Source organism: Camelus dromedarius, chromosome 8, assembly GCF_036321535.1.
Source record: "Camelus dromedarius isolate mCamDro1 chromosome 8, mCamDro1.pat, whole genome shotgun sequence".
In the NCBI taxonomy this organism is placed as follows: Eukaryota; Metazoa; Chordata; class Mammalia; order Artiodactyla; family Camelidae; genus Camelus; species Camelus dromedarius.
Genome location: NC_087443.1, coordinates 58,753,490 through 58,776,060, shown reverse-complemented (window position 1 = coordinate 58,776,060; position 22,571 = coordinate 58,753,490). Strand labels below are relative to the sequence as shown.

The window sequence follows — 22,571 nt, the reverse complement described above, 5'->3', positions numbered from 1 at the left end:
TGAGGTGCCTCCCTCAATTTCTGGACCTGAGTCATTTCAGAAACCCAAAGACCCTTAAGTAAAAGGAAGACAGAATGTCCTTAGTGAGGAACTCTGTAATAGCAGAAAAAGAATATTCTTTAATAATTATAGCCATCATTTATTGAATTTCATCATGTGCCAAGCACTGTTCTAAATTCTTTATATGTATTGATTTATTTCTTTGGTATCATACATATACCAAAGAAGTTGATCAATACCTTGCAGCAGATACAAAAATTAACTCAAAATGGATTATAAATCTAAGTGTAAAACTTAAAACTATAGAACATCTAGAAGAACACATGGGAGAAAATCAAAGACCATGGATTAGGTATAGATTTCATAGCTATGACACCAAAAGCACTATCCACAAAAGAAAAAAACTGATAAATTAAACTTCATAAAAAACGGTAAAATTTCTGCTCTTCAATAAACACCACTTAGAAAATTAAACGACAAGCCATAGACCAAGGGAAATATTTGCAAAACATGTACCTGATCAAGGATTTATACCCAGGATATATAAAGAGCCCTTAAAACTCAGTAAAAAAGAACATAAGCAACCCAATGTTTTAAATGGGCAGATAAAAAAAAAATAGGCAGATGATTTGAACAGACACTTTACCAAATAGGCATATGGAAAGATGCTTAATGCCATTCATCATTAGGGTAATGCAAATTAAAACCACAATAAGATACCACTACCTTAAAATGGTTAAAAATTTAAAAACTGAACATACTAAGCATTGACCAGGATAACTATAAACTCTTATATATTGCTGGTGGAATAACAAATGGTATAGCCATTTTGGAAAACAGTTTGATGGTTTCTTATAACACTATACACAGGTAATTACCAAACAACCTAGCAATCCCTCTCCTGTGTATTTAACGAGAGAAAAATAAAACATGTACACACAAAACCCTGAACACAAATGTTTATACTGGCTTTATTCATAATTGCCCCAAACTGGCAACAACCTTAATGTCCTTCAACTGTGAATGGTTACACAAACTGTAGTAATCCATATAATGGAATATTACTCAGCAATGAAAAGCAGTGAATTACTTCCACAAACAATAAATGCTGGAGAAGGTGTAGAGAAAAGGGAACCCTTCTATACAGTTGGTGGGAATGTAATTTGGTACAGCCACTATGGAAAACAGAATGGAAATTCCTTAAAAAACCTAAAAATAGAGTTAACATATGATCCAGCAACCCCACCCCTGGGCATATATCCAGAGAAAACTAATCTGAAAAGATGCATGCACCCCAGTGTTCATAGTAGCACTATTTACAATAGCCAAGACATGGAAGCAACCTAAATGTCCATCAACAGATGACTGGATAAAGAAGATGTGGCATATGAACACGATGGAATACTACTCAGCCATAAAAAAGAATTAAATAATGCCATTTGGAGCAACATGGATGAGCCTGGAGATTGTAATACTAAGTGAAGTGGATCAGATAGAGAAAGACAAATAACATGATATCACTTATATGTAAAATCTTAAAAATGAGACAAATGAACTTATTTATAAAACAGAAACAGACTCACAGACATAGAAGACAAACTTGTGGTTGCCAAAGGGGGTGGGGAGGGATAAGTTAGGAGTTTGGGATTTGCAGATACAAACGGCTATATATAAAATAGATAAACAGGGTCCTACTATATAGTGCAGGTAACTATATTTAGTGTCTTGCAATAACCTATAATGAAAAAGAATATATATGTATAACTGAATCACTATGCTGTACACCAGAAACTAACACAACATTATAAATCAACTGTACTTCAATTAAAAAAAAGTAATCAACCACGGACACACAACAACATGGATGAATCTTAACTGCATCACACCAAGTGAAAAAAACCAGACTCAAAAGTCTACATACAGTATGATTCCACTGACATGACATTCTAGAAGAGGCAGACTATAGGGAAAGAAGATAGAGCAGATGTTGCCAGGAGCTGGGGATGAGGGAGGGGTTGACTACAAAAGGGTATGAGAGAATTTGGGGGGAGGGGGTATTAAAAATGTTCTATACCTTGATTGTGCAAATTCCTCCTCACCCTTCAGCGCAGCTTAGAGATCATGTCCTCCAGCCAGTCTTCCCTGATTGCTCCTCCCAGGCCAGTCTGGGAGCACCTCTTGCCAGCTACACTAAGAGTGGTATTCACCACACACTACTGCTGTAATTTGTGAGTTTCCACAGTGATAATACAAGTGGATGCATTTGTCAGGACACATAGTTCACTGAAAAGGGCGAACTTTGCTGTATGCAAATTGTATCTCAAACATGACTACAGGGGGAAAGCACTCTATGAAATAAGCACTTTACCCCCATTCTACAGTTTAAGAAACTAAGACACAGAGAGAATTCAAACACACAGTCCAGCTCCAGACCTGTGCTCTTGACCACAGAACTGTATTGATTTTTCCTCTTGGCCTTCCTTCAAGGAATCCTCAACCACTCCTACTCCCAGGGTAATTAAGCCTTAGAGAAAGAGAAACACTCACCTTTTTGAGAGATTATTAGTCACTGTCTTTCAGCTAACATGAAGGTCCCCGTGGTCCATCAGAGTGGAGGCTCATGGAACTTATCTGCCTTACAGCGGGCCCAGTGTAAAACCATTCCATGGTTATCATTCTTTCTATGCTCAGAAACTAGCAAAACAAAACAAAACAAAACAAAACAACACACTGGTAATCCAGTAGTTGGAAAGGCAAAATGGAAGCCCCTGGAGCTCTCATTGTGTACCAAAATAGTAAATCAAAAGCTACATCCTGGAGGAACTGTAAAAATTTTACCATAAAAGACTATAAAAGTGAAGGGTGATGATTCCTATCACATCTCCATTTAATTATCAAGAGATAACAGACCATACTAACACAACATTGTAAATCAACTATACTTCAATTTTTATAAAAAGAGAGAGAGTAGAACATGGATAAGGCTCAGAGAAAGTCCAGAGTTTCCGTGGCACATCAGGGTTCTATGTGGAGCCTGTGGCCTGTGATGATAGAATAACCACAGTGGAGGCACATCTCATGGTCCAGAAAAGAACCAAGAGTGTTTTGTTTTGTTTTTTTTCCCCTAAAGAAAACAGCCACTCACAGAAATCACTAGGTGTATATGAGACAGCAAGATGAACTGTGCTGACTGCTATCTGATCTACCTAGCCATGTGCTGGCTGTACCCTTTAGAGTCCAACCTCAAGTGTAAGTGGAATATATGGAATCAGGTCCAAGTAGGTCTTGAGAGCATAAGTAAGTGTTCTGTACAGGCCACTCTCCAGGGCCTGGACTGGGGGTGGTAGGCGAGATGCCTAAGGTATAACATTTATAGAGGCACTCACTCAGGTGCTGACCCAGTACTTACACGACCCTGAGAGTGTATTTTTCACAACAGGCAGCCAACTTGCCTCATCCTCACACACACCGCAATATGCCACCCCTCACTCCATATCTATGATCTCATGTGGATCATCTAACACCAGATGACTGAGGAAGAAAAGTTTCCAGTCTAGTTTATAGTGCAATACACCAACTCTGGCCAGAAACAGACCATTGCTGTACAGTCGCATTCAGGGGTGGCTCTGAAAAACAACAGAGAGGAGAGACCTTCCCAAAGGGCAGAATGTTAAACAGTGTATTTTGTGGCTCACTCTGTCTGTAGACAGGAGATGGCCTGAGGTAAAGATTTGCAGTGAATGTGTGGGAAGTGGCTAATGGTTTAGACAGATGATCAAGGACTTAAAAGGAATGAGATTAAAGACCTGGGGCAAGGAAGTGGAAAGAAAAAGTATAAAGAAGAATTTTGGGGATGGAAATAGAGTGTGAAAATATTTGTGTTTTATGAAACTGAGCACCAAAAGCCTCCCACTATAGAACGGGTTCTCAATCATCAGACGGACAAGATCGCACTCTGGATCTGAGTCCCCTTCCCCAGAGAACTCAGGGCCTGCTCAACCTCCCCTGGAACAGATGGCGCCATGATTGAAATGAAAGCCATACATGAACTCCACATCTCACACCAAAGTTAACCTGGTTACCATCACGGCAAAGTGGACAATTTTCCAGCAGCAGCAATCACCCCCAAGTCCCCTAAACTATTCTATAACTGCAGGTGAACCAGGGAGGGACCTAGTAGGAATTTTGGATATACCTTCCCTGATCATCAAGCTTCTACCAATATTATTCAGCATGAACTTACTCTATGCTTTATAGTTGTCTTATTTCTCACACAACATTGCTTCTTAACAAGAATTCACATTTGCAGCTTGAAAACGAGGCCAATGTCCATGAGATTCATCAATCTTCTGTATTCCACCATCCAGAGGCAGCTGACTCTACAGATCAATGGAATGGTATAGTGGAAACTACGGCTTGTTCCCAAAACCCATCCTCCCTTTCTCCTGAGCATATGGTTGTCCACATAGGGACTACATTTCCCTGACTTTCCTGCAGCTAGTTCTTCTCAATGGAGTGTGAGTAGAATTGAAAGGTACAGCTTTCAAGTCATCTTAAAGAGCCTGCCTCGGAGTTGCGGCAGCTTTGCTGCCAGCTGGCCAGGACCAAAAACTTTGGAAGGCATCTGCTGATGATGGCAGAGCTTCCTTATTAGCTTTGGTCTCGAGATATGTTCACAGAGCAGAGCTATCTGCCTTCCCTGGTTGTAAGAGAAAAAAAAACACTTATCTTGTTTGAGCCATTGTTTTTGGTCTCTTTGTTGGAACAACTTAGCTTTTTCTGGCGGTATGCTACAGTACTTCAAGGATGAGGCATATGCTATGGGCTAGTGATTAATATAGAATTCTATTTCTCCCATAGCCCAATTATATGGGTCCAGAAAGAGGGAGTAACACTTCCTACAAGTACCCAATGACCATCTCACTTCTTGCGACCCTTGTTTCTGCTAGATTAGTGTTAGGGAGTCCTCAAGGGAAGAAAGATCCCCCCAGGAGAAACAATATTTTTACCGAATTGTAAGCAGAAATTGCCACCTGTTCACTTCTGATTGTTCATGCCAATGGATGAACAGGTTAAAGGTGATTATGGGATTGGCCAGAGTGATTAATTCTGAGTATGAAAGTCAAGCAGAATTTCTTTCTCTACACAACAGGCAAAAGGAAGTATTCATGGAACCAAGGGGCTCCCCTGAGGAGCCTCCTAGTGCTGTTATGTCCAGTGATACCAGTTAATGGAAACTAAAATTTTAAAAGTTAATCGAAGTAAAAGTTAAAGTTAACTGTAGCTCTTCATAGGCAGGGCCATCATGGGCTCAGATCCCTCATAAATAAAGGCTTACTTCTCTGCTGGGTAAAGAATGCGAACTAGCTCATGTGATGGCTGAAGGCAAAAGAAATGCCGAATGGAAAAAGGAGGAGGGAGGTCATAAATACAAAATAGAATCTCATATTGCAGAAAGAAAGAGGCTTTTATCTCCTGACCTGTCATGTTAGACATTTATACATTTGAACTTATTTGCATTTTCTTCCAGTTCTTCTTCCTTTGCTATTGTATTATGTGTGACGGTGATCAACTTTACAATTTGGTTTAGTTCATAGGTTGCAAAATACTGAGATAGAATCCCAACAGAATTAAAAGTGGAATAGAATGAAGATCTTGAACTTAGAGCTATGAGGGCTTAGACTGTCTCCCTTGGGGGCAAGTTGAATACATTCTGTACAAATGATAGTAACATGATGTGAGCATTTTGAGGGGGAAAGGACTGCAAATTTAGAAAGAAATGCATGTGTGGATGTTGGGCAGCCAAAGGATTGGACTATATTGGCATTTACCATTTTCCTCTTTTTTTAAACCTAGCTTCTGAACACTCTTCCTGATTGGGAAGACTTCCCCCAAACAAGGTAAATGGTGGGGGCAGTTTTAGCTTTTCATATAGAAACCTAAAGGACTGTTTTCTCCCCATCTCTGACAGCTGGCACCTACATGTTTCCTAGGTTTAGCCAATCAAATGATTCCATACAAGCTTTGAATCTGAAGGATTAAAGTTAGTAAGGATGGAAGGAGACTTGAAAGATTACACATAGTGATACTCATGTCATGAATTTCATGACAGAGGTACCCATAGCAGTGCACTAACCAGGCTTTCCTGTAGTGTGATCTGGTGGTGTTTCCTGAAACAATCTTCCTTAATTCTTCAGCCTTCCTGTTGATCCTGTAAACTAGTATTCCTGCAATAAGTTAAAATTTCTCTTGAGTTAGCTGAACCGAGACTTACACACTGATGGACATGGAGAAAATCAGGGATTCAAGGAAGAAGATTATTGTCCGCAGTCTGGAGTTGAAAAGTATTCTCTGAACCTTACGTAGGTGAGAAGGGCTTCTGTCCTATATTGGCTGGAGAGGGATGCTGTTTCCTACGGGTCCCTTTTGTGGACTCTGGTCACTAAGAAGACTCATTTGTCAGGACAACTGGGGTGGCGATTGACAGTTGCCAGAGCTGTGGCCCAGAGATCCACAAGACTCAGCACTCCTCCCCTCCTCCCCCTATATTCAAGGACCATAAAGACAGAGATGCAGGGAAGACGCAGCAGTATGGGGAGGAGCAGTCAGGGCTGGGTTAACTCTTCTTTTTTCCTGGGATTCCTGGCTGTTCCAAGGAATGTGAAGAGGAGGCAGCAGCGCTCACTACAATGAACCCCATAGCACAACTGCAGGGGTGCTTCCCAGCAACAAGGAGCTCAAGGTGCTTTCTCCTCAATGAAAAATAACAGCAACTGAACTCTTATATCAACTCTGCCTTTGCCCTGATCCTTCATGGATGCCGCAAGCTGGGCCAAGTCATGGGAGAACTTACTGGGGGCAGTAATGCTGGCTGATTCCATCGGGGCCCTTTGGGGCTGTCATCTCTCTGTAGTAGAGTAATGTCCTCCCTAGTCCTCCTGGAGCCCCACAGGGCCCAAGACGCAGGTAGGACTAGAGAGGAGGTTCAGGGTGGTGTTTATTTGTACCCCAGAGCCATGGGGCAGGTGCACCTTTCACCTTCCGGGTTCTCACCCTGCAACCCTCCTTCTGGCCCGTGCCTCTCCCACAGGTTTTCAAGCGCTTACCTTTCTGCGGCTGGAAGGATCCCAGGGGCTGAGATCCGCTACTCCGAGTCTGCCCCGTCAGCCCGGAAACCCACAGGAGCGAATCCGCAGTCAGGGCGGTGCCCGGGTTGGTCAGGGCACGGCCCGGCGCCTTTACGGCCCCTGCACGCTCGTGCGTTTCTCACAATTTCTCAGGCGGGGGTGGGGAGGTGGGGTGGAAAGTCCGGCAGGAAAAGAGAGGTCGCCGCCTCGCATTTTACTGCCCGAGCCCGGGTCTTGGGTCCCAGGAAGAGGTGAAGCCCACAGGAGAACCTGGTGGCAGATTTCGCTGAGGCCCCGAGCCGCGTCGGACATGTGTCCCTGAAGCGTAGGAATAAAAGGCAAGCCCTTCTCTGTCGCGGCCAAGGGCGCAGCCTCTCAGGCCACCCTCCACAGCCCAGGTCAGCGCTCAGCGGCTGGAGTCCGTGGGCCCTCGGCGCGCTCAGGTCCACGGCCGAGCGGAGTGACTCGCTGCTGAAGAACGAGCCAGATTTGCCGGACTCCCCAGCCCTATGGCTACAGGACCCCAGGCCAGCGGAGTCCGGGTCAGAGCTGGTTGGAGGCTCGACTTTGCGGACTGATCGGATTCAAGCCAGTGGACGAAGGCTGCGTTTTCTTCCCGGCCTCCGGCCCCTCAACACCTCAGAGGACCAGTTTTGGGGGACGGCGGTACAAGATGTTCCTCTTCTCCCGGAATCTGTTTATATTCCTCATCCGGGATCTCCGGAGGGCCGACTTCAAAACGAGAGTCCGTTTCTCACCCTTTTTTCATTTCTTGCAAATTCCAACCTCCGAGTGTCCCCTGCTGTCTGGCCCGCATAATCCCTGTGGTTGAGGGACGGTGCTTCTAAGTCACTCACTAATCGTCCCTACAGAGCTCTCCGCTGAGTTTTTGGCCTGGACGGTTTATGCTTGAGGCCGTCCGCGCTCGGAAAGCGGAGCTTTCCCCACGCCCTGGGCTGTCTTCCGTGCAGCGCTGGCGTTTCCCGGCAAATCAGCGCGGCAGCTCACTGGAGTCCTGTAAACTGACCCTGACACCCCATGACAAGCTGTGAGGTGGGGACAGTGGAACCCACCCCAGGGCAGAAGGCTCGGGGATTGCAGAGGGGTGGCGTCATTTGAACTGAGTATCCTGTTCAGTTTGTGCAACCAAAGGCCACAGGCCTTCCAGTGATGTGCTGCTTCGGCCCCTCTCTCCCGCCGCCTCCCCTCCCCCACCTCCTCCCCTTCCACCACACCCTCCCCATTGAGAAAGATCCAGTCTCTCTAACACCACTGCCCCCTAAGTTTCTCTGTTCTAGAATCCTCTCCCACCAGGTCCAGGCTGGTATGCATCAGCACTATAAGTGAGATTTGAGTAGACTTCTGTCCCAGCAACCCCTGCACAAAGGCAGACCAGCACCTCACTCTCCCCTAGGACAGAACTTGAGGACGCAGAGTTGACTTAGAGCTTCTGTGGGCTTAATAAACCGTCCTCTCCCTCTCCTCCTGCCCACTGACCTGCAGAATCTGCCCCAGTGCAGCAACCATGCCACCTCGGTGCTGACCAGAAAGCACCCAATTTCTGGCCTGAGATGGGAAAAGGAGAGAAGTTGAAGCCTGTGGACAGAAATGGGTTAAAGGGTATGACTGTGTGTCTGTGAGCTCTCAGGCTGGGCTCCTTAACAAGTGTGCCAGTGTGCAAGAGCTGATTTCCCCCTGACAGCAAGTGAACGTGAGAGGACTCTGCAAAGGCCCATTAGTATTTTTCTACTAACCAGTGGGACCCGCCTTCGTATCTGTAAGCAGTCAGATGTAGCCTCGTAGCCACCTGGGAACAGGTGGGTGAATGCCTACAATCGTGCATTTCCCTGGACTGGAGGCAATCATGAGGGTGAGGTTTGGGGACAGTAACTGTTGTGTAACCAAGGATCTCATGGGAATGAGTGGATAGATGTATAGACATGCAGCAGGACCCACTGGTCAGCCTGATACCCAGCCTGAGAGTTTGAAACAGGCAGAGGGTAGCGTGTGCCTGTGAGCACAGGGGGTGTGGGGGGCATGTGTGGTGGCAGACAGTGGAAGACACCGCTCTGCAGTGGCCCCACCTTGTCACGGGCACCAGCCCTCTAGGGCTGGGCCAGTCCTCACCTAGGTTCCCTTCCTCGGATCTCCACCCATCCCTACCTGGTCTGTACCAGCTCTCATTACCCTGCCAGTCTGCCCCATGGACAGTTGGGCACCTGTGAAGGTGGGGATTTGCTAATCTGCTCCTTGTTCCAAGGAGGGGCGGAAGCGTGGCACCTAAATACACAATAAGCCTCCCTTTGAAGCACTGAGGAGGGAAAAAGCTCCCTTCGAGGAGAGCAGTCACTTTCCCCAGAAATCAAGGGTCTGGGATGAGATGGGGAGGGCAGGGCCCTTGCAGCTTGTAGGATCCGCTGCCTACCACCCTGCCCTGCCTGGGGGCAGAAAAAATGAGGTCAAACCACCCTGGGTGCCATTCCTGGAGCACTTGAGAAGAGCCAGATGCTTTTATTTGTATTATCTCCTTAATCCCTCCTATAATCCGGGAAGGGTTGGCCCTATAATTTGGGCAAGGAAACTGCAGGCTCCTAAAATTTAATTAACTTGCCCAAGGTTAGAAAGTAGAGAAACAGAGCTCAAAACCTAGGCTGATGTCCAAAGTCACCTCAGCAGCCACCTGGGAGTGAAAGAGGTTTTTGGAAAGAGGGACAGGTGCAGAAGGAAGAGGGAATGGGGGATGAGAAGGGCCATGCAGGTAACAGGGAAGGAGCAGCACATAAGATAACAGGGAGTGGTGAGGCCTGTGATATGCTGGAGAGTGGACTTGGGGGTATCATTTGTATCTATATTCTTTATTTCTTTAAATAAAGTGGAAAAATATTCTTGGGCAAATGAAAATAAGACTGCAGGCCATATCTGAAAGCCAAGCTTGAGAATCCAAGATTAGGTCTCATACTTAGGGTGGTAGTTGAAGACCTTGATCCTTAAAGTAGCATCAGTATCACAGGAAGCACATTCTAAATCTGGGATCTCATCCTAGACATAATAAATGAGAATCTACATTTTTAACAAGGTTCCCAAGTGTTTCTTATACACGTTAAAGTTTAAGACTGTCAGGTGAAATTTAAATTTTATATGTAGGTACACCTTATATTGTATATAAAAAAGCCTCCTCAAGGACACCTCCCCCACCACTGCTTCCTCTAACACTCTGGGGGAGGAGGCAGGGGAGAAGAGAAGGCCATGCTCTCCTTTCTTTTCAGTATTCTGACTGAATCTTGCTGTTTAAAATATTGCTAACTCTCAGACCTTGAGGCTTCATCCTCCTACCCACCCCACCACTCTCCCCCATCCTCCAGCCCAGAGCAGCCTCCCCCAGCTACAGGCTTTGCACAGAGCAGATGGAAAAGGAGAGAAAAGTTTTTCCTTCCTGGTCACCATTCCTTTGTCTAATAAAGTGTGATTCATTCACTTCTATTTTTAACTTTTGCTGGTTTGAGTCCCCCATCCTGCTGACCCAGAAGAGGGAGGGCTGGAAGTGTATAGAATCCCCTTCCAATCCCAAAGGGCTCCTGGAAGGTTGCAAGCCCAGGCTGGGAAGGCCCAAAGTGTGGGCACCGGGATAGGTGCAGAGAAAGAGGAGGGCGAGGTCTCAGGGCCCTATAGTGCTGCACAGTCAGTCCTGGAAAGAGGGGGGCAGTCAGAGCTGGAGGGAACACAGTGGACTGGAGCGGCAAGGAAACATTTTTTTCAAAACCTTTGGGGGGCAAAATCCCAGTGGACCTCTGAGCTAAGTGCTCCCTCCACAAAAATGAGACACTTCTTGAGGAGTCCTCCCCAAATACACCACAACCCTGGACATGCCATCCTTCCCAAAGATCCTGGCTCTAGGATTAGACTCTGGGTTGGAATACTGGCCTCACCTTTTATCAGCCTCGTGCTCTTGGGCAGGTTGCTTGATATCTCTGAACTTCAATTTTCCTTGTCTATAAAGTGGAATGAAAAAACCACCTACGTCATAGGGTGGTTGTTAGGAATGTATTAATACTTTTAAAACCTAGTGCAGTGCCTGGAACACAGCAAGCCCTCAATAACGTTGCTTATTAATACCAGGCGCCTCTCCCACCGTGGCCCCTAGAGGGCGCCCGGAACTCACTTGTCCTGCGTTTCTGAGGCGAAGCCCCAGGTCTGGCTCCTGTTTCTGGGCCTTCAGCTTTTGGGACTCGGTGACACCTCTCGCAGGAACTGAAGATACGTGGCTTCTGCTGTGGCTACAGGGCGGAAAACGTGAGGTGGCAGGAGTTACTCCCACCAAACCTCCCCTTAGGGCGGTATAAAGCAGTGGGGGCCTCGCGCCCCACGTCTCCTCCTGGATCTTCTGGGCCTTGCAAGGGTCCTCGGCCGGAATCCGGGGCAGCTCGCCGCCCCCAAGGCCAGCCTCAGGCGCGTGGAGTCCCGCTGCCCGCCGGAGCTGCAGGGCTGGAAACCAAAGCGCTAGCCTAGGAAATCCCCACCCCCACGCTGACCAGCAATCGAGTTAGACCCTCCTACCTCCCGGCTGAGGGAGGAGAGATGGAGTAAGGAAAGGAGGAGATCCCTCAGCCGGGTGGCCGCTTGTTAACCACCCATAGGAGCTTGATTGGGTCCCGCTTGGCGTGAACTTGTGAGGGTAACTGCGAACCCAATAGTGGAGAGTGTATGGGTCCGTGTGTATGCCTAGAAACGCACACCTGTGGCTCGCCTGGTGTAACATTGCACACCATCGTCGTTGTATAGTTGGAGGAGGTTTGTAAGATTGTTCACAAAAATGCAGGCTGTGAGTGAAAGGATGTGAGTATGTACCCATCCCTTAACACAACATGGTTACCCTTCACTCCCTCTGCTCACCACCCCCTCCCGCCCCTACTCCCGCCCCCATAGCACACATCGGCTTCCAAGTCTGCTCTGAGTTCCTTGGAAAATCCGAACTGGCTCCAGTCCTTGCTCTCCTTTAGCTTATTCCTATTGGACTCCCCAGAACAAGGAATCCAGGCGTGGGTGCAAGTGGGCGGTGCCACGGGCCTTCCTGGGCCGACATTTGGTAGCAGATTCGAGCCATGCGGGAAAAGCGCAGGCAGCTCCTCTAAGCTGCCCAGGCAGCGGCCTGGCGGAGGAACTCTGAGATGATTAGGTAGGCCTAGGAGAGTGAGAAGCTGCTCCGGAGCAGGCTCTGCCAGGGCGACTGAGAAATGTGTAAGGGTGGGTGTGAGCAGAGCAGAAGGGGGTTTCCTCCCGCCTCTGGCCTGAGGAGCCCTCAGGGCAGCCCCCCCACGGGGCCACAGCTCCCCAACCACCACCACCCTCCAGCATGGCCTCTGAGTCCCAGCTGCTCCAGTTCTGCAGTCTGGAGGTGCCTACTTAATTGTCTCATACACTGGACCCGATCTGCCCACTTGCAAGTCATTCTCACCACATCTGAGTCCTGGGTCCAGGGCAAACCCCACACTTGCACCACAGTGAGGACTTCACAAGGCAGTGCTCAGGCCATGCCCACACAGCCCCAAGCACAGATCCGGCCGCACAAAGCCGCTATTATAGTTAACAGGTTGAGCCAGATTCTCTGTGTGCCACCCAGCGGCACAGTACGGGGCCTCTAGGACCCCAGCCCTGCATGGGTTTCTGAGCCCCCGAAAGCCACCACCCATTCAGCCACCGCGCTGGGCTGCGCCAGGTCTCAGCGGGCTCACTCACCGTGCGATTTGGTCGGTGCAGTCGGCTCACTCAAGCCAAGGAAGGAAGCCTTTCTTCCCAGGCAGGTTCGTTAATTCCTCTTCTCTCTCCGCACCTCTACACACAATCATTCGGATAATTTGTTCCTTTTCTATTTATGAACAGACAGCGACCATTTCGTGCAGGGGCGGTGGCAGGCCGGGAGTTGTGAGCTTTCTGCAGCGGGTAATTGGCCCTGCCTGTGACCCTGGCAGCCCCTCCATTCCAGCCTGAGGCCCTCTAGGGACACCTCGCGCCATCCCGGCCTTTCCCCGCCGTGGCCCTCGGCCGATGCGGGATTAGGCGAGATTCGGTCCCAACGAATTCCCGGCGGAGAAAGGGGAGTCCTGAGCGGTTCCTCAGCGCCGAGAGCCCCGGTGCCCAGGGGACTTTGTCCCCCCGTGGGACGTCTCGCCTTGGGGCCCGGGCAATTGGGAGCGATCCTGGGAGAGCGCGCGACCCGGGCCTCCAGCGAACGCCGCGAGCAGGCAGGCGCGCGGGAGCCGGGAGTCGGAATACGGAGTCCGCTGATCTCCCTTGAGGGCCGCCGGGGCCCCAACGCTCAGGGTCCTGGCATTCGGATTCCCTCTTCCCCACGAGTCCCTGCAAGCCGGGCAGGGTCTGAGAGCCACGGGGCTGAGGGGCCTCGTCTGCGCGATTGTGAGTGTGACCCCGGCTGTTTGTGAAGATAGGGGAAGTAGGAGGTATTTGGGGGAGGAGGTGTGTTATGCCTAATTTTGCTTGCGTTTGTCTTGCAAGAGGGGGCGAGGAGGTGGTGGTGAAGAGCCGGACTTCGGAGCCGCTCTGGAGGGTTTTTTTTGGGGGGGCCGGGCAGCCGCACCCAACTCCAGCCTCAGCTCCTTAGCTAGACGGTGTGCGGCCAGAAAATATCCAGGAGCCTCCCGGAGTGTCGCCTCTTGAGGGGGTCCCAGGGATTATGGAGGAAGGCCCCAGTCTCCCCTGGGGTCGGTCACTCTGGAATCGTGCAACTGGCAGGCACTAAAGTTGTGTCTTAAAGACGCAAATGGAATAGAGAGACGGCAAGGAACAAGATGGAGCGGACTGAGCAGCTCCAGTCCTACCAGGAGGGGAGGGACAGCCAGATCTGCCGAGGTAGAAGGAGCCGAATTCTGCGGTTCCAGAAGGCCATTTCCGGATTTCGCTGGGCCCGGTACTGGATGCTGCAGCCGGTGCAGGCGCGAGACCCTCGCAGATGTGACATTGAGGCTAGAACTTTCTGCCCACAAGTCTGTCAGGGCCTGGCCTGGTCACCAGGTGGGCCTGGGGGAGGGGAGAGCAGGGTAGGCAGAGGCCCCAAAAAGTCCTTTGGACCCAGAATCTTCCTCTTCTGACCAGATCCAGCTTCAAGGGGGTCACAGATGAGGGACGGATGAACACTGCCCATTTCCTTCCTAGTCAAATTTCCCCTTGGGCCTCCATGGGTGGGAGGTTGCTATGCTTTGTCCCCACATTGTATGGCAGATCCAGGATGGCAGCCTGGGCCAGAATGAGGGACAGTGGCTCTGATGATTTCCATAGCTCTCCTCCCCAGCCCCAGTCTGGGTGCACACAGCTCTGCAGACACAAGCTCCACATCCCGCTCTTTTCTAGTTTCTAGCCACAAAGTTCTCTCTCCCCCATTCCAAAGAAGGCGCCTCCTATCCCCCAACTCCACTACCTCAGGATGGCATGGTCCCCAGAGCCTAGCTTCTTCCAGAAAAGCAGGCCCAAGTCAGTTTTGTGCATCCTGAGATTAGTCTTATTTACTAGATCAATCTAGGTTGGGGACTAGATGTTACAGGGAGTGTTGTTTACTGTGGCTTCTTTCTTGGGTGGAGTGGTCTGGGGCCTCCCTGAAGGTCCCTGGGAAGTCACTTACTCAGATCCCTCCCAGGCCAGGCTAGTCTTGGAGCTGGGAAGTCCCGCTTAGAGCATACAGAGGATCCTGGCTTGATTCCTGACTCAGTGTGCCCTGGTTTCTGCAGCTTGCTGGGTAAGGGCCTAGCAGATTCCTAGCAGATGTTCATACTCTACAATGTATCTGCACACCCCACCTTAGACCCCCACCACCACCCTGTACACCACCAGTGCATAATTAGACCCACTTAAACACCACCTCATACACTCACTTGCAGGGACAGTCACCCACAATGATGTACACTTCCCATTATTTCACTCCCCTAATTGTATACTGTCCCACACAAATATGTACAGTAAAATACACATCTCATACATAATTACACTCATGCAATTATAGATGATACACAATCACAAATATTCACACATTTAACACAAAATAGATTCACAATAAGAAACTAATATGTACTCTCACAAACTTTACCACATGATTCAGACACAATCACAAACATGGGTGAGTGATTACATAACTACCCCAAAAGACAGTCACATTCACACATGTTTATACACACACACTACAAGTTTGTATATACAATGGTAGTTTCGGTTTGCAACTTAAGCAGAACAAGCATACATAATTGCAAACCAAATTACAGACAAATATTCATTATTAATAACATCTTGATTGCCTACACCACCACAAACACACAATGCACACACACACAACTCTTACACCCAAAGACATATCCTTTCTACTAGCTGTCTCAGGAGAGTCTAGATCTCCCATCCTTCCTCAGTGTTGCCTTCTCTCCATTTCTCCCCCTCCTACTTTCCTCTCTCCAGATGGTGTAAGTCCTGGCCCTGAGATGTCCCTCAAACTTAGGTTACCAGTATCTGCTCTGGCTGCATTAGCTCACACCAAACCCAAGGAGCTGTAAGATGCTGGGCCCAGCAAGGAGCAGGCAGCCTTGACTCTGGATCCGGAGGGTTTTATTATTTTTTCACATAAATTACACACAACACTTTATAAAATGGTTACACAGAAAAACACCTTTGTAAGTGCATAACTTAACCCCTCCCCCCACCCACGAACAGGATCTGGAGAAATAGGCTGAGTTTGCGTGGGAACCTGCCTGTGCGTACCTGGGTGTGGCTAGGATGTGTGATGGGGGCCTGGCAGGCCAAGTGACGCTGTTGTGGCTGTTGTGTGTGCGATGGTATGTCACAGTGTGGCTGTGGCCTTGTGTTTATGAGAAGTGCCATGCTGTTCAGAATGCATCTGGGTCACCCCTGGACTATGCCTGCTAGTAAGGATCAAGTGTATGAAGGCTGTGGTCCCGTGTGTGTGACTGCCATAGGTCCCCTGTGTGTGACTGTGGGGTGACACCAGCAGGGACAGTGAAATTGCCTCTGTGTGGGCCTGTGGGTGTCAGTGGATGATGAGGAGTGGGAAACAGAGATGGGTTTCCCCCCAGGGCAAGTTCAAATGACAGCCCATGCTGTCCTCTAGGGACCCCAGAAGCTCTTATACCACCTCTCCTGCCTTTGTCAGTCCCACATTAAAAATCAGAATAAAATAAAATGGACACAGAGGACTCCTAACAGTTCCAGAGGGCGCAGGACCACATAGGCATCTGGGAGGCGGCCATGTATTCCTGCCCTGCCCACTCTTTTCTTTTCTAACAAAAAGGAGAACAGCGTTGGCATGAGTGCGCGGGCGGGTGCGGGAGGGGCACGGGGTTCCCCTGCTGCCCGCAGTCTGAGGCGGGAGAGCTGGCGAGAGTCTTGGCTCTCCGGCCTCGGCCACCCCTTGGCTGTGCCCTGGGTCTTGAGGGTCTGAGCAGGCAGGCTCACTCGCAGGCCGACGCCACGGACGTGACGCTGGTGATCTTGGTCGAGTCGTCAGACCACGGCTGCAGGTTCTGCAGGGCGAAGAGTGACGAGTTGTGCACGCATAGCGGGTCGGCGGGCAGCGGCTGCGCCAGGCTCTTTTGGAAGGCCTCTTGCTGCAGCTGCAGGAGTATGCGGTTCGCCTGCTGCCTTTCGGCCTCACGCTCCTCCGCAGTCTGCCGCCTGCACCAGGGACAAGCCGTTACCGAGGCTTCGGAAGCGCTCCCTAGAGACCGTCTGAGAGAGAACTGCTCCCTTTCGTGGCCCCCAACTCCAGCTTGGGCCCTTTAATGCAGTTCCTTATCTTGAGGGTCCTGACTCAAAGACTGGAAACCCCAAAAGTAGATGGAGCGGGGGTATCCTGGGGGAGCTGTGGGAAAATCCACTAGGCACAGGCATCTGAGGCTTCCCATCTCCACACAGGGCCCACACCTGCACTAGCCTTGGAAGGCACAGACAGGGATAGGATCGCATCTCCCCTCTCCCCAGCCCCAAGGAAGACCAGGTGCCTTCCCAAGCCTGAGGGGCCTCAACCTCCCCACCAGTCCAGGGCAGAGACAAAGGCCAGTGGATACGAGCTGCCCTGGCAGACCTCTCTTCGACATCTTCTCTCTGTGAAACTCTCCCAGGCTTCCAACCTCCTGCACCGAGCCCTGTGCCCTGCCGGGACTCTCTCTGGACAAGACAGTTTCCTCCAAGGCGGTCTAGGGAGGCGATGACTCATTTATTCCATTTAATGCCTCCCCTCCACCCTGTCAACTGAGATCAAACGTCTGTCTCTAAGGTGGACAGATCTAATGGGAGTCCCCGGGGCCTCCAGAAGCAATTTGTAGGCGATCGATGAAGCCTCGAGAAGCCAGGAGACCTCTCCCAGTGGCAGACGCCAGCCTCCTTCCCACCTCCCCTTTCTTGCCTTTTCGTTCTGTGTTTCTTTCTGTCTCTCGTCTTCTCCTTCCTCCCTGCATTTCAAATTGTCTACTTCTCTTCCTTTAGGCTTTGTGTCTTTAACTCTTGTTTTCTCTCACCCCACCCCCTTCCTTCTCTCAGAATTTAATTTGTTTGAAACGAAAATGAAGGATTTAGTCGTTCATTGGTTCATTGGTTTATACAAGACTTCTTCAGGCTGCCTGGTTTTTCCTTTTCTTTCTGGGTAGGGAGTCTATCTCTGTCCCTCCCCTTGTGATTCAGTTTCCCTCTGCCTGCTACTCTCTGTTTTTCTCTCTGCCGCCACCCCAAAAGCTTGCCTGGCTCCCTCCCCTAGGCTGCAGCCCAGGGTGAGACTTGGGTACCCAAGTGCACCCCCCCACCCCCAGCCCTTGGACCCTCTTTAGCTTTCCGGAGGCCTGGAGTTTCGTCCCACACCCCTTCCCTAGCGGCAACAATGTTGTTGGGGCGGGGTCAAGCAGCAGACCCGAGGGCCAGTAGCTTCCTTTGTGGCCACGGTGGCGGAATCCCAGGCAGATTCCTCGCCTTCGTTCAGAAAAAGAGGAAACTCCAATTCCTTCCTCCGGCCCTAGGCCCGCCCGTCCCGGCGCCGGGGACTTCACCCAGACTCTCTTGCTCTACCCCTTGAGGCCTGAACTAGCAAGAAACTCCTGATGCATGTGGAACGGAGCATGCAGCCAGATGTGCGGGAGGGTGCAAACAGCGAAAGTGCCTGCGTGTGTGTGTGTGTGTGTGTGTGTGTGTGTGTGTGTGTGTGTGTGTGTGTGTGTGTGTGTGTGTGTGTGTGTGTGGTGGGGGGATGAGTTTAGTTTTGAGTGTGTGACCTAGAGAAGAGAAAATGTCTCACTCACACACACACATCCATCTGCTCCTGATTGATCCCCTTTTCGAAAACCCCGCTGCAGCCGGCGCAGATTGATTTTCCCCTTCCTGAGTGGGAGACCCGCTGCGCCGAGGCCAGACGTCTGGGGAAGAGGGTGTCAGCAGGGCCCAGGCCGGTGGTTTGAGGCCCCAGACGCTCTAACGGGAGCCCCGGCTGGGGCGCAGAAACAAGGCGCGTCCCATCCTGCCTCCAGTCTCCGGGATAGAGAAGGAATCTCTGTACACATGAGTTTGTGCAAAGTCCCTCAAGACTCACTCATCTCGGAAGCCCGGGATGTGTAGACTGCGCTCAAACCCAGGCGTTTCCCCCAAGCAGCGGCGGAGACCAGTCGCGTCTACAGCGGCAAAGAAAGCCGGAAAGCAAAACAGCCGGGGCCCTCCAGCCCCATTCTGTCATCGGCCACGGTAGCTTCCCGCTCCCTACGAGCCTAGCAGAGCGGCCCCAGAGCCATCAGAAAGCGGCGAGCGAGGGAGTGTGAACACCCCAAGAGAGGACCCCCGAGCTGGAGACTGCGCCGACCGCGCCCGCGCCCGCCCCGCGCGCTCACCTCCACTTCGTCCGCCGGTTCTGGAACCAGGTTTTGACCTGCGCGTCGGTCATTTTGAGCGCCTTGGCCAGGGCGGCGCGCTCGGCTGAGGCAAGGTACTTCTGGCGGTGGAAGCGCTTCTCCAACTCGCAAATCTGCAGGCGCGTGAAGGACGTGCGCGGCTTCTTCTTCTTGGGGGGCGTCCGATTCTGATAGGGGTGACCTATACGGCGTGTTACAGTGAAGGGTGAGAGGGCCACTGGAGCGGGAGACAGACAGACGGCAGAGGCAAGCGGCAGAGCGTCAGGAGGCGTCCCAGGCCCGACACCCCGCGAGGCAGCGAGCGCAGCGACTAGACCCCAAGAGCAGGGCTGTGATCCTCCCGTCAGCCTCGGCTCCAAGCCCGTGTCCTGAAATGGCCCCTACCCTCACTCCAGGCCGTCGCAGCTGCCACCACGGAGGCCTCCCAAGCCCCGGGCTCCCACGAGCCCACCAGACACAGCCGCAATCTCCTGGAGGGCATGTCTGAGGCCAGTTAAAGGTCACAGCACCCCACAGCCCCAGGCCTCCAGCCTCAGAGAAGCTACTCAACAGTAAGAGGCCGTGCATGGTCAAGACCTTGGATCGCAGGGCCTGCCCTGAGGCTCCATCACACAGCAACACACACAGACACATCACATACAACAGGGGCAACTTATAGGGCTATACACCCAAACAAGCTGACACAATCACAGACACACAAGGCAGATGCACAAGTCGACTGACACAAGGGGACAGCCATATACTCCCTCAGAACCTTCAGGCCTGGAGCAAGATTAAGGCAGGCTGTGGCTACCCTAGGTGGGCTCTGTGGAGTACCTTTCTGCCAGAGACACAGGACCACTGGGCTTCAGACTGGGGGCTTCCATCAAAGCCCTTTAAAAGTAGCCTGGCCTGGGTGGGGGTAGGGGAATGGGGCACTAGGCTCTGCCCCCTCAGGCCTGAGAGGACTTGGGTTGGGGCACTGGGGTCCCCTGAGTACAGGGCCCTTTCTGGATGCCCAGAGTGGAATGGCAGTTCTGTCTCCCTCCACTCCCACTTCTGCCACAGACCCAGAGTCCAGGCCAAGCTTCCAAGGCTGGAACAGGTGCTCAGCCCAGGGTCTAGCTCTAAGCTGCCTATTCCCCTTCCATCATTGGGCCCTGGAGCCTGAGACCCCTGGGAGCCCCAGCTCCCTGGGAGCCCCACGTTGAGGTCGGTGGGAAGCGGCCTGTGCCTCCTGTTTCCTCTCTAAGGCCCCACCGGGAACCCAGGCTCAACTCGTGGCTGCTTCCCAGCGGGCTTGGGCGCTAACCCGGTGGGAGGATCGTACTCTCCGATCCAGGGAACTTTAAGGGCGGCGGGAAGTGAGGCCAGGGAAAGAGGCCCGCGCAAAAGCGACAGCTGAATGCCTTGAGCGGAAGCGGGAGCAGAGGGAGCCGAGGCGAGCGGAGGAGGCGCGGAGCAGGCAGAGGAGAGGGCGGCAGACGGCCGCCGCGGAGTGCGTAATCGTCCCAGGAGTTGTCTTTTCGGCTGCCGATCGATCACAGGCTTGCCCGGTGCATTATTCACGCCGGAGGGAACAAGGCTGGGCCCAGGGGGGAGGATGCCAAGCCGGGACAGAACGAAAATGAAGCGGACGGCTCAGTCTCAAGCTGCCACTGATCCGGACGGAGCCCGCAGTCTGAGAAGAAGGGCCCGCCAGCTCTGCTGCTTTACTTCGGGCTCCGGGCCTCCCGGCAGCGCGACGGGCACAGTACCTCGGAGCGCGGGTGTGTGTGTGTTTAGGGGACGGGAGGTGGGGAACCTGTTTTCCTTGCGTCTGATTCTAGGGTTCGTTCCCTCGGCCAGAGAACGTTTGCCGGGACGGAAGAAACAGTTTGCTCACATTGCGCCCCTTTCTCCGAGATTCCCGAGCCCCAAATGCCGGCGGAAGGTAGTCTCGAAGCTATATCCCCCTTCCCTCCGCCTAACTGGGCCCAGGGAGCGCGAGAGGGGATCAGAGAGAGCTTCTCAGATCAGGGGTTCTGCGGGAGAGACGGAGAGGGGCCCAGGCTGGGAGAACTCTTCCTCCAAGTCGATTCCGCGAGCTTAGGAAGGTGGCGGGCGGCTGAACTTGGGGGAAGCACCAAGAGAAACTGGGTGACCTGGCGCGCAGAGAGGGCTGCGGGGAGCCATGGAGCATGGGAGGGGAAGTGCAGAGCCCGGGCCGCGGCCAGGCGGTGCGCGCGCGGGCCGGACTCACCTGTGAACCTGTCCTTTGTGTATCTGCGGTTACTCTCCATCCAGGGGAAGGTGAGTCCGGTGAGGTTGTTGACGCCCGGCACGGCAGGCACGGAGGGCACGGTGGGCAAGCCGGTAGTCAGAGGTTGGGGGTGAGCCACCGCTCCAGCTAGCGGCCTATGCGCGGGCACCCGGATCACCCCAGCAGCGCTCAGAGCGCCTCCGCCGCCGCCACCCCCGCCGCAGCCGCCGCCGGGACTGGGGCCGCCCGCCAAGGCCATGTTCACGTTGTAGGAGCCGGCCAGCGGGCCCATGCTGCAGGCTCCGCCGCCACCGCCGCCGCCGCCGCCCGCCGGGCCACCGGGGCCGTTCGGGCCTCCAGCGCTATAGGCCCCCGCGCCCCCGGCCCCCGCACCAGCTGCGGGGCCCGCTCCTCCGTAAGGGTAGGCGCCTCCAACCAAACAGCCAAGGCCGTATTCTCCGTCCTGGAGGCGCGAGGCGGGCCCCATGCAGCCGCCCTGGTCTGGGCTGTTGAGGATCTGGTCGATGCCGAAGCTGATGGGCTCCGCGTGGCCCGGGTGGAGATGGTGTGGACCCAGGTGCTCCATGCTGGCCCCCGACCCCGGCCCCGCGAAGGGGGGGGGCCTGGGCGGTGGCGCTTGCTGTGCTTGGCTTGGGGGCAGCGCTCAGGGGCGCGGAGGCGGCAGCGGCTCCTGGCTGCGCAGACTTGGAGGCGAAGTGCGCAGAAAGGCTAAAGTAGGGGGGAGGGGAAGGAGAGAAGGGGCGCCGTATTCTTCCCCTCTCCGACTACTCCTTCCCCTCTCCGGCTGCTCTCGCTCGCTGTTGACTCTGGGACATCAATCACCGGGCGAAAAAGCCCGGTGCGAGCGAGCCTCGCCGTTTCGGCCGGGTCTCTCCATTGGCTGTGCGCGGAAAGGAGCGGGGTGAATGACAGCGCGGGGGAGGGGCGGAAAAGAGGAGACGGAGGCCGGGAGCCGAGACAGATGTAGGAGCCAGAGTCAGAGGGACTGACGACCGAGGCTCAGAGAAGTAGTTAGGAAGAGAGAGAAGAGGCAAACCAGAGACTTAAAAGGAGAAAGAAAACGAATAGGACGCCGCCATTCCCAAGACCAATAGACAGATGGACCCAAGAGGCTGGAGGTCAGAGTCTTCTTCCCAGCCTGGCAGGAGCCCCTCACTTAGAATTGGGCCAAACGGCCAGCCCATCAGGCCTCTGAGAAAGGGGTATCCCTGTGCTACTGGAAAATCTCCCCAAGGGCTCAGCTGGGAAGCATCTGTCTGTCAACCAGAGGATTTACTCTAAACTTCAAGTCCGGCTTATTAGAAAGTA

The 22,571-nt window shown here is 52.3% G+C and overlaps 1 protein-coding gene across 1 annotated transcript; it reads right to left on the bottom strand.

Moving 5' to 3' along the window:
* Positions 1-16,585: 16,585 nt before the first annotated feature.
* Positions 16,586-21,828, bottom strand: TLX1 (T cell leukemia homeobox 1). The gene is made up of 3 exons (XM_010974515.3): positions 21,243-21,828; positions 19,001-19,202; positions 16,586-16,808 (listed from the first exon to the last, which is right to left on the bottom strand). Exons 1-3 carry the CDS (start codon positions 21,826-21,828, stop codon positions 16,586-16,588), a joined length of 1,011 nt encoding a protein of 336 aa, XP_010972817.3.
* Positions 21,829-22,571: the final 743 nt, after the last annotated feature.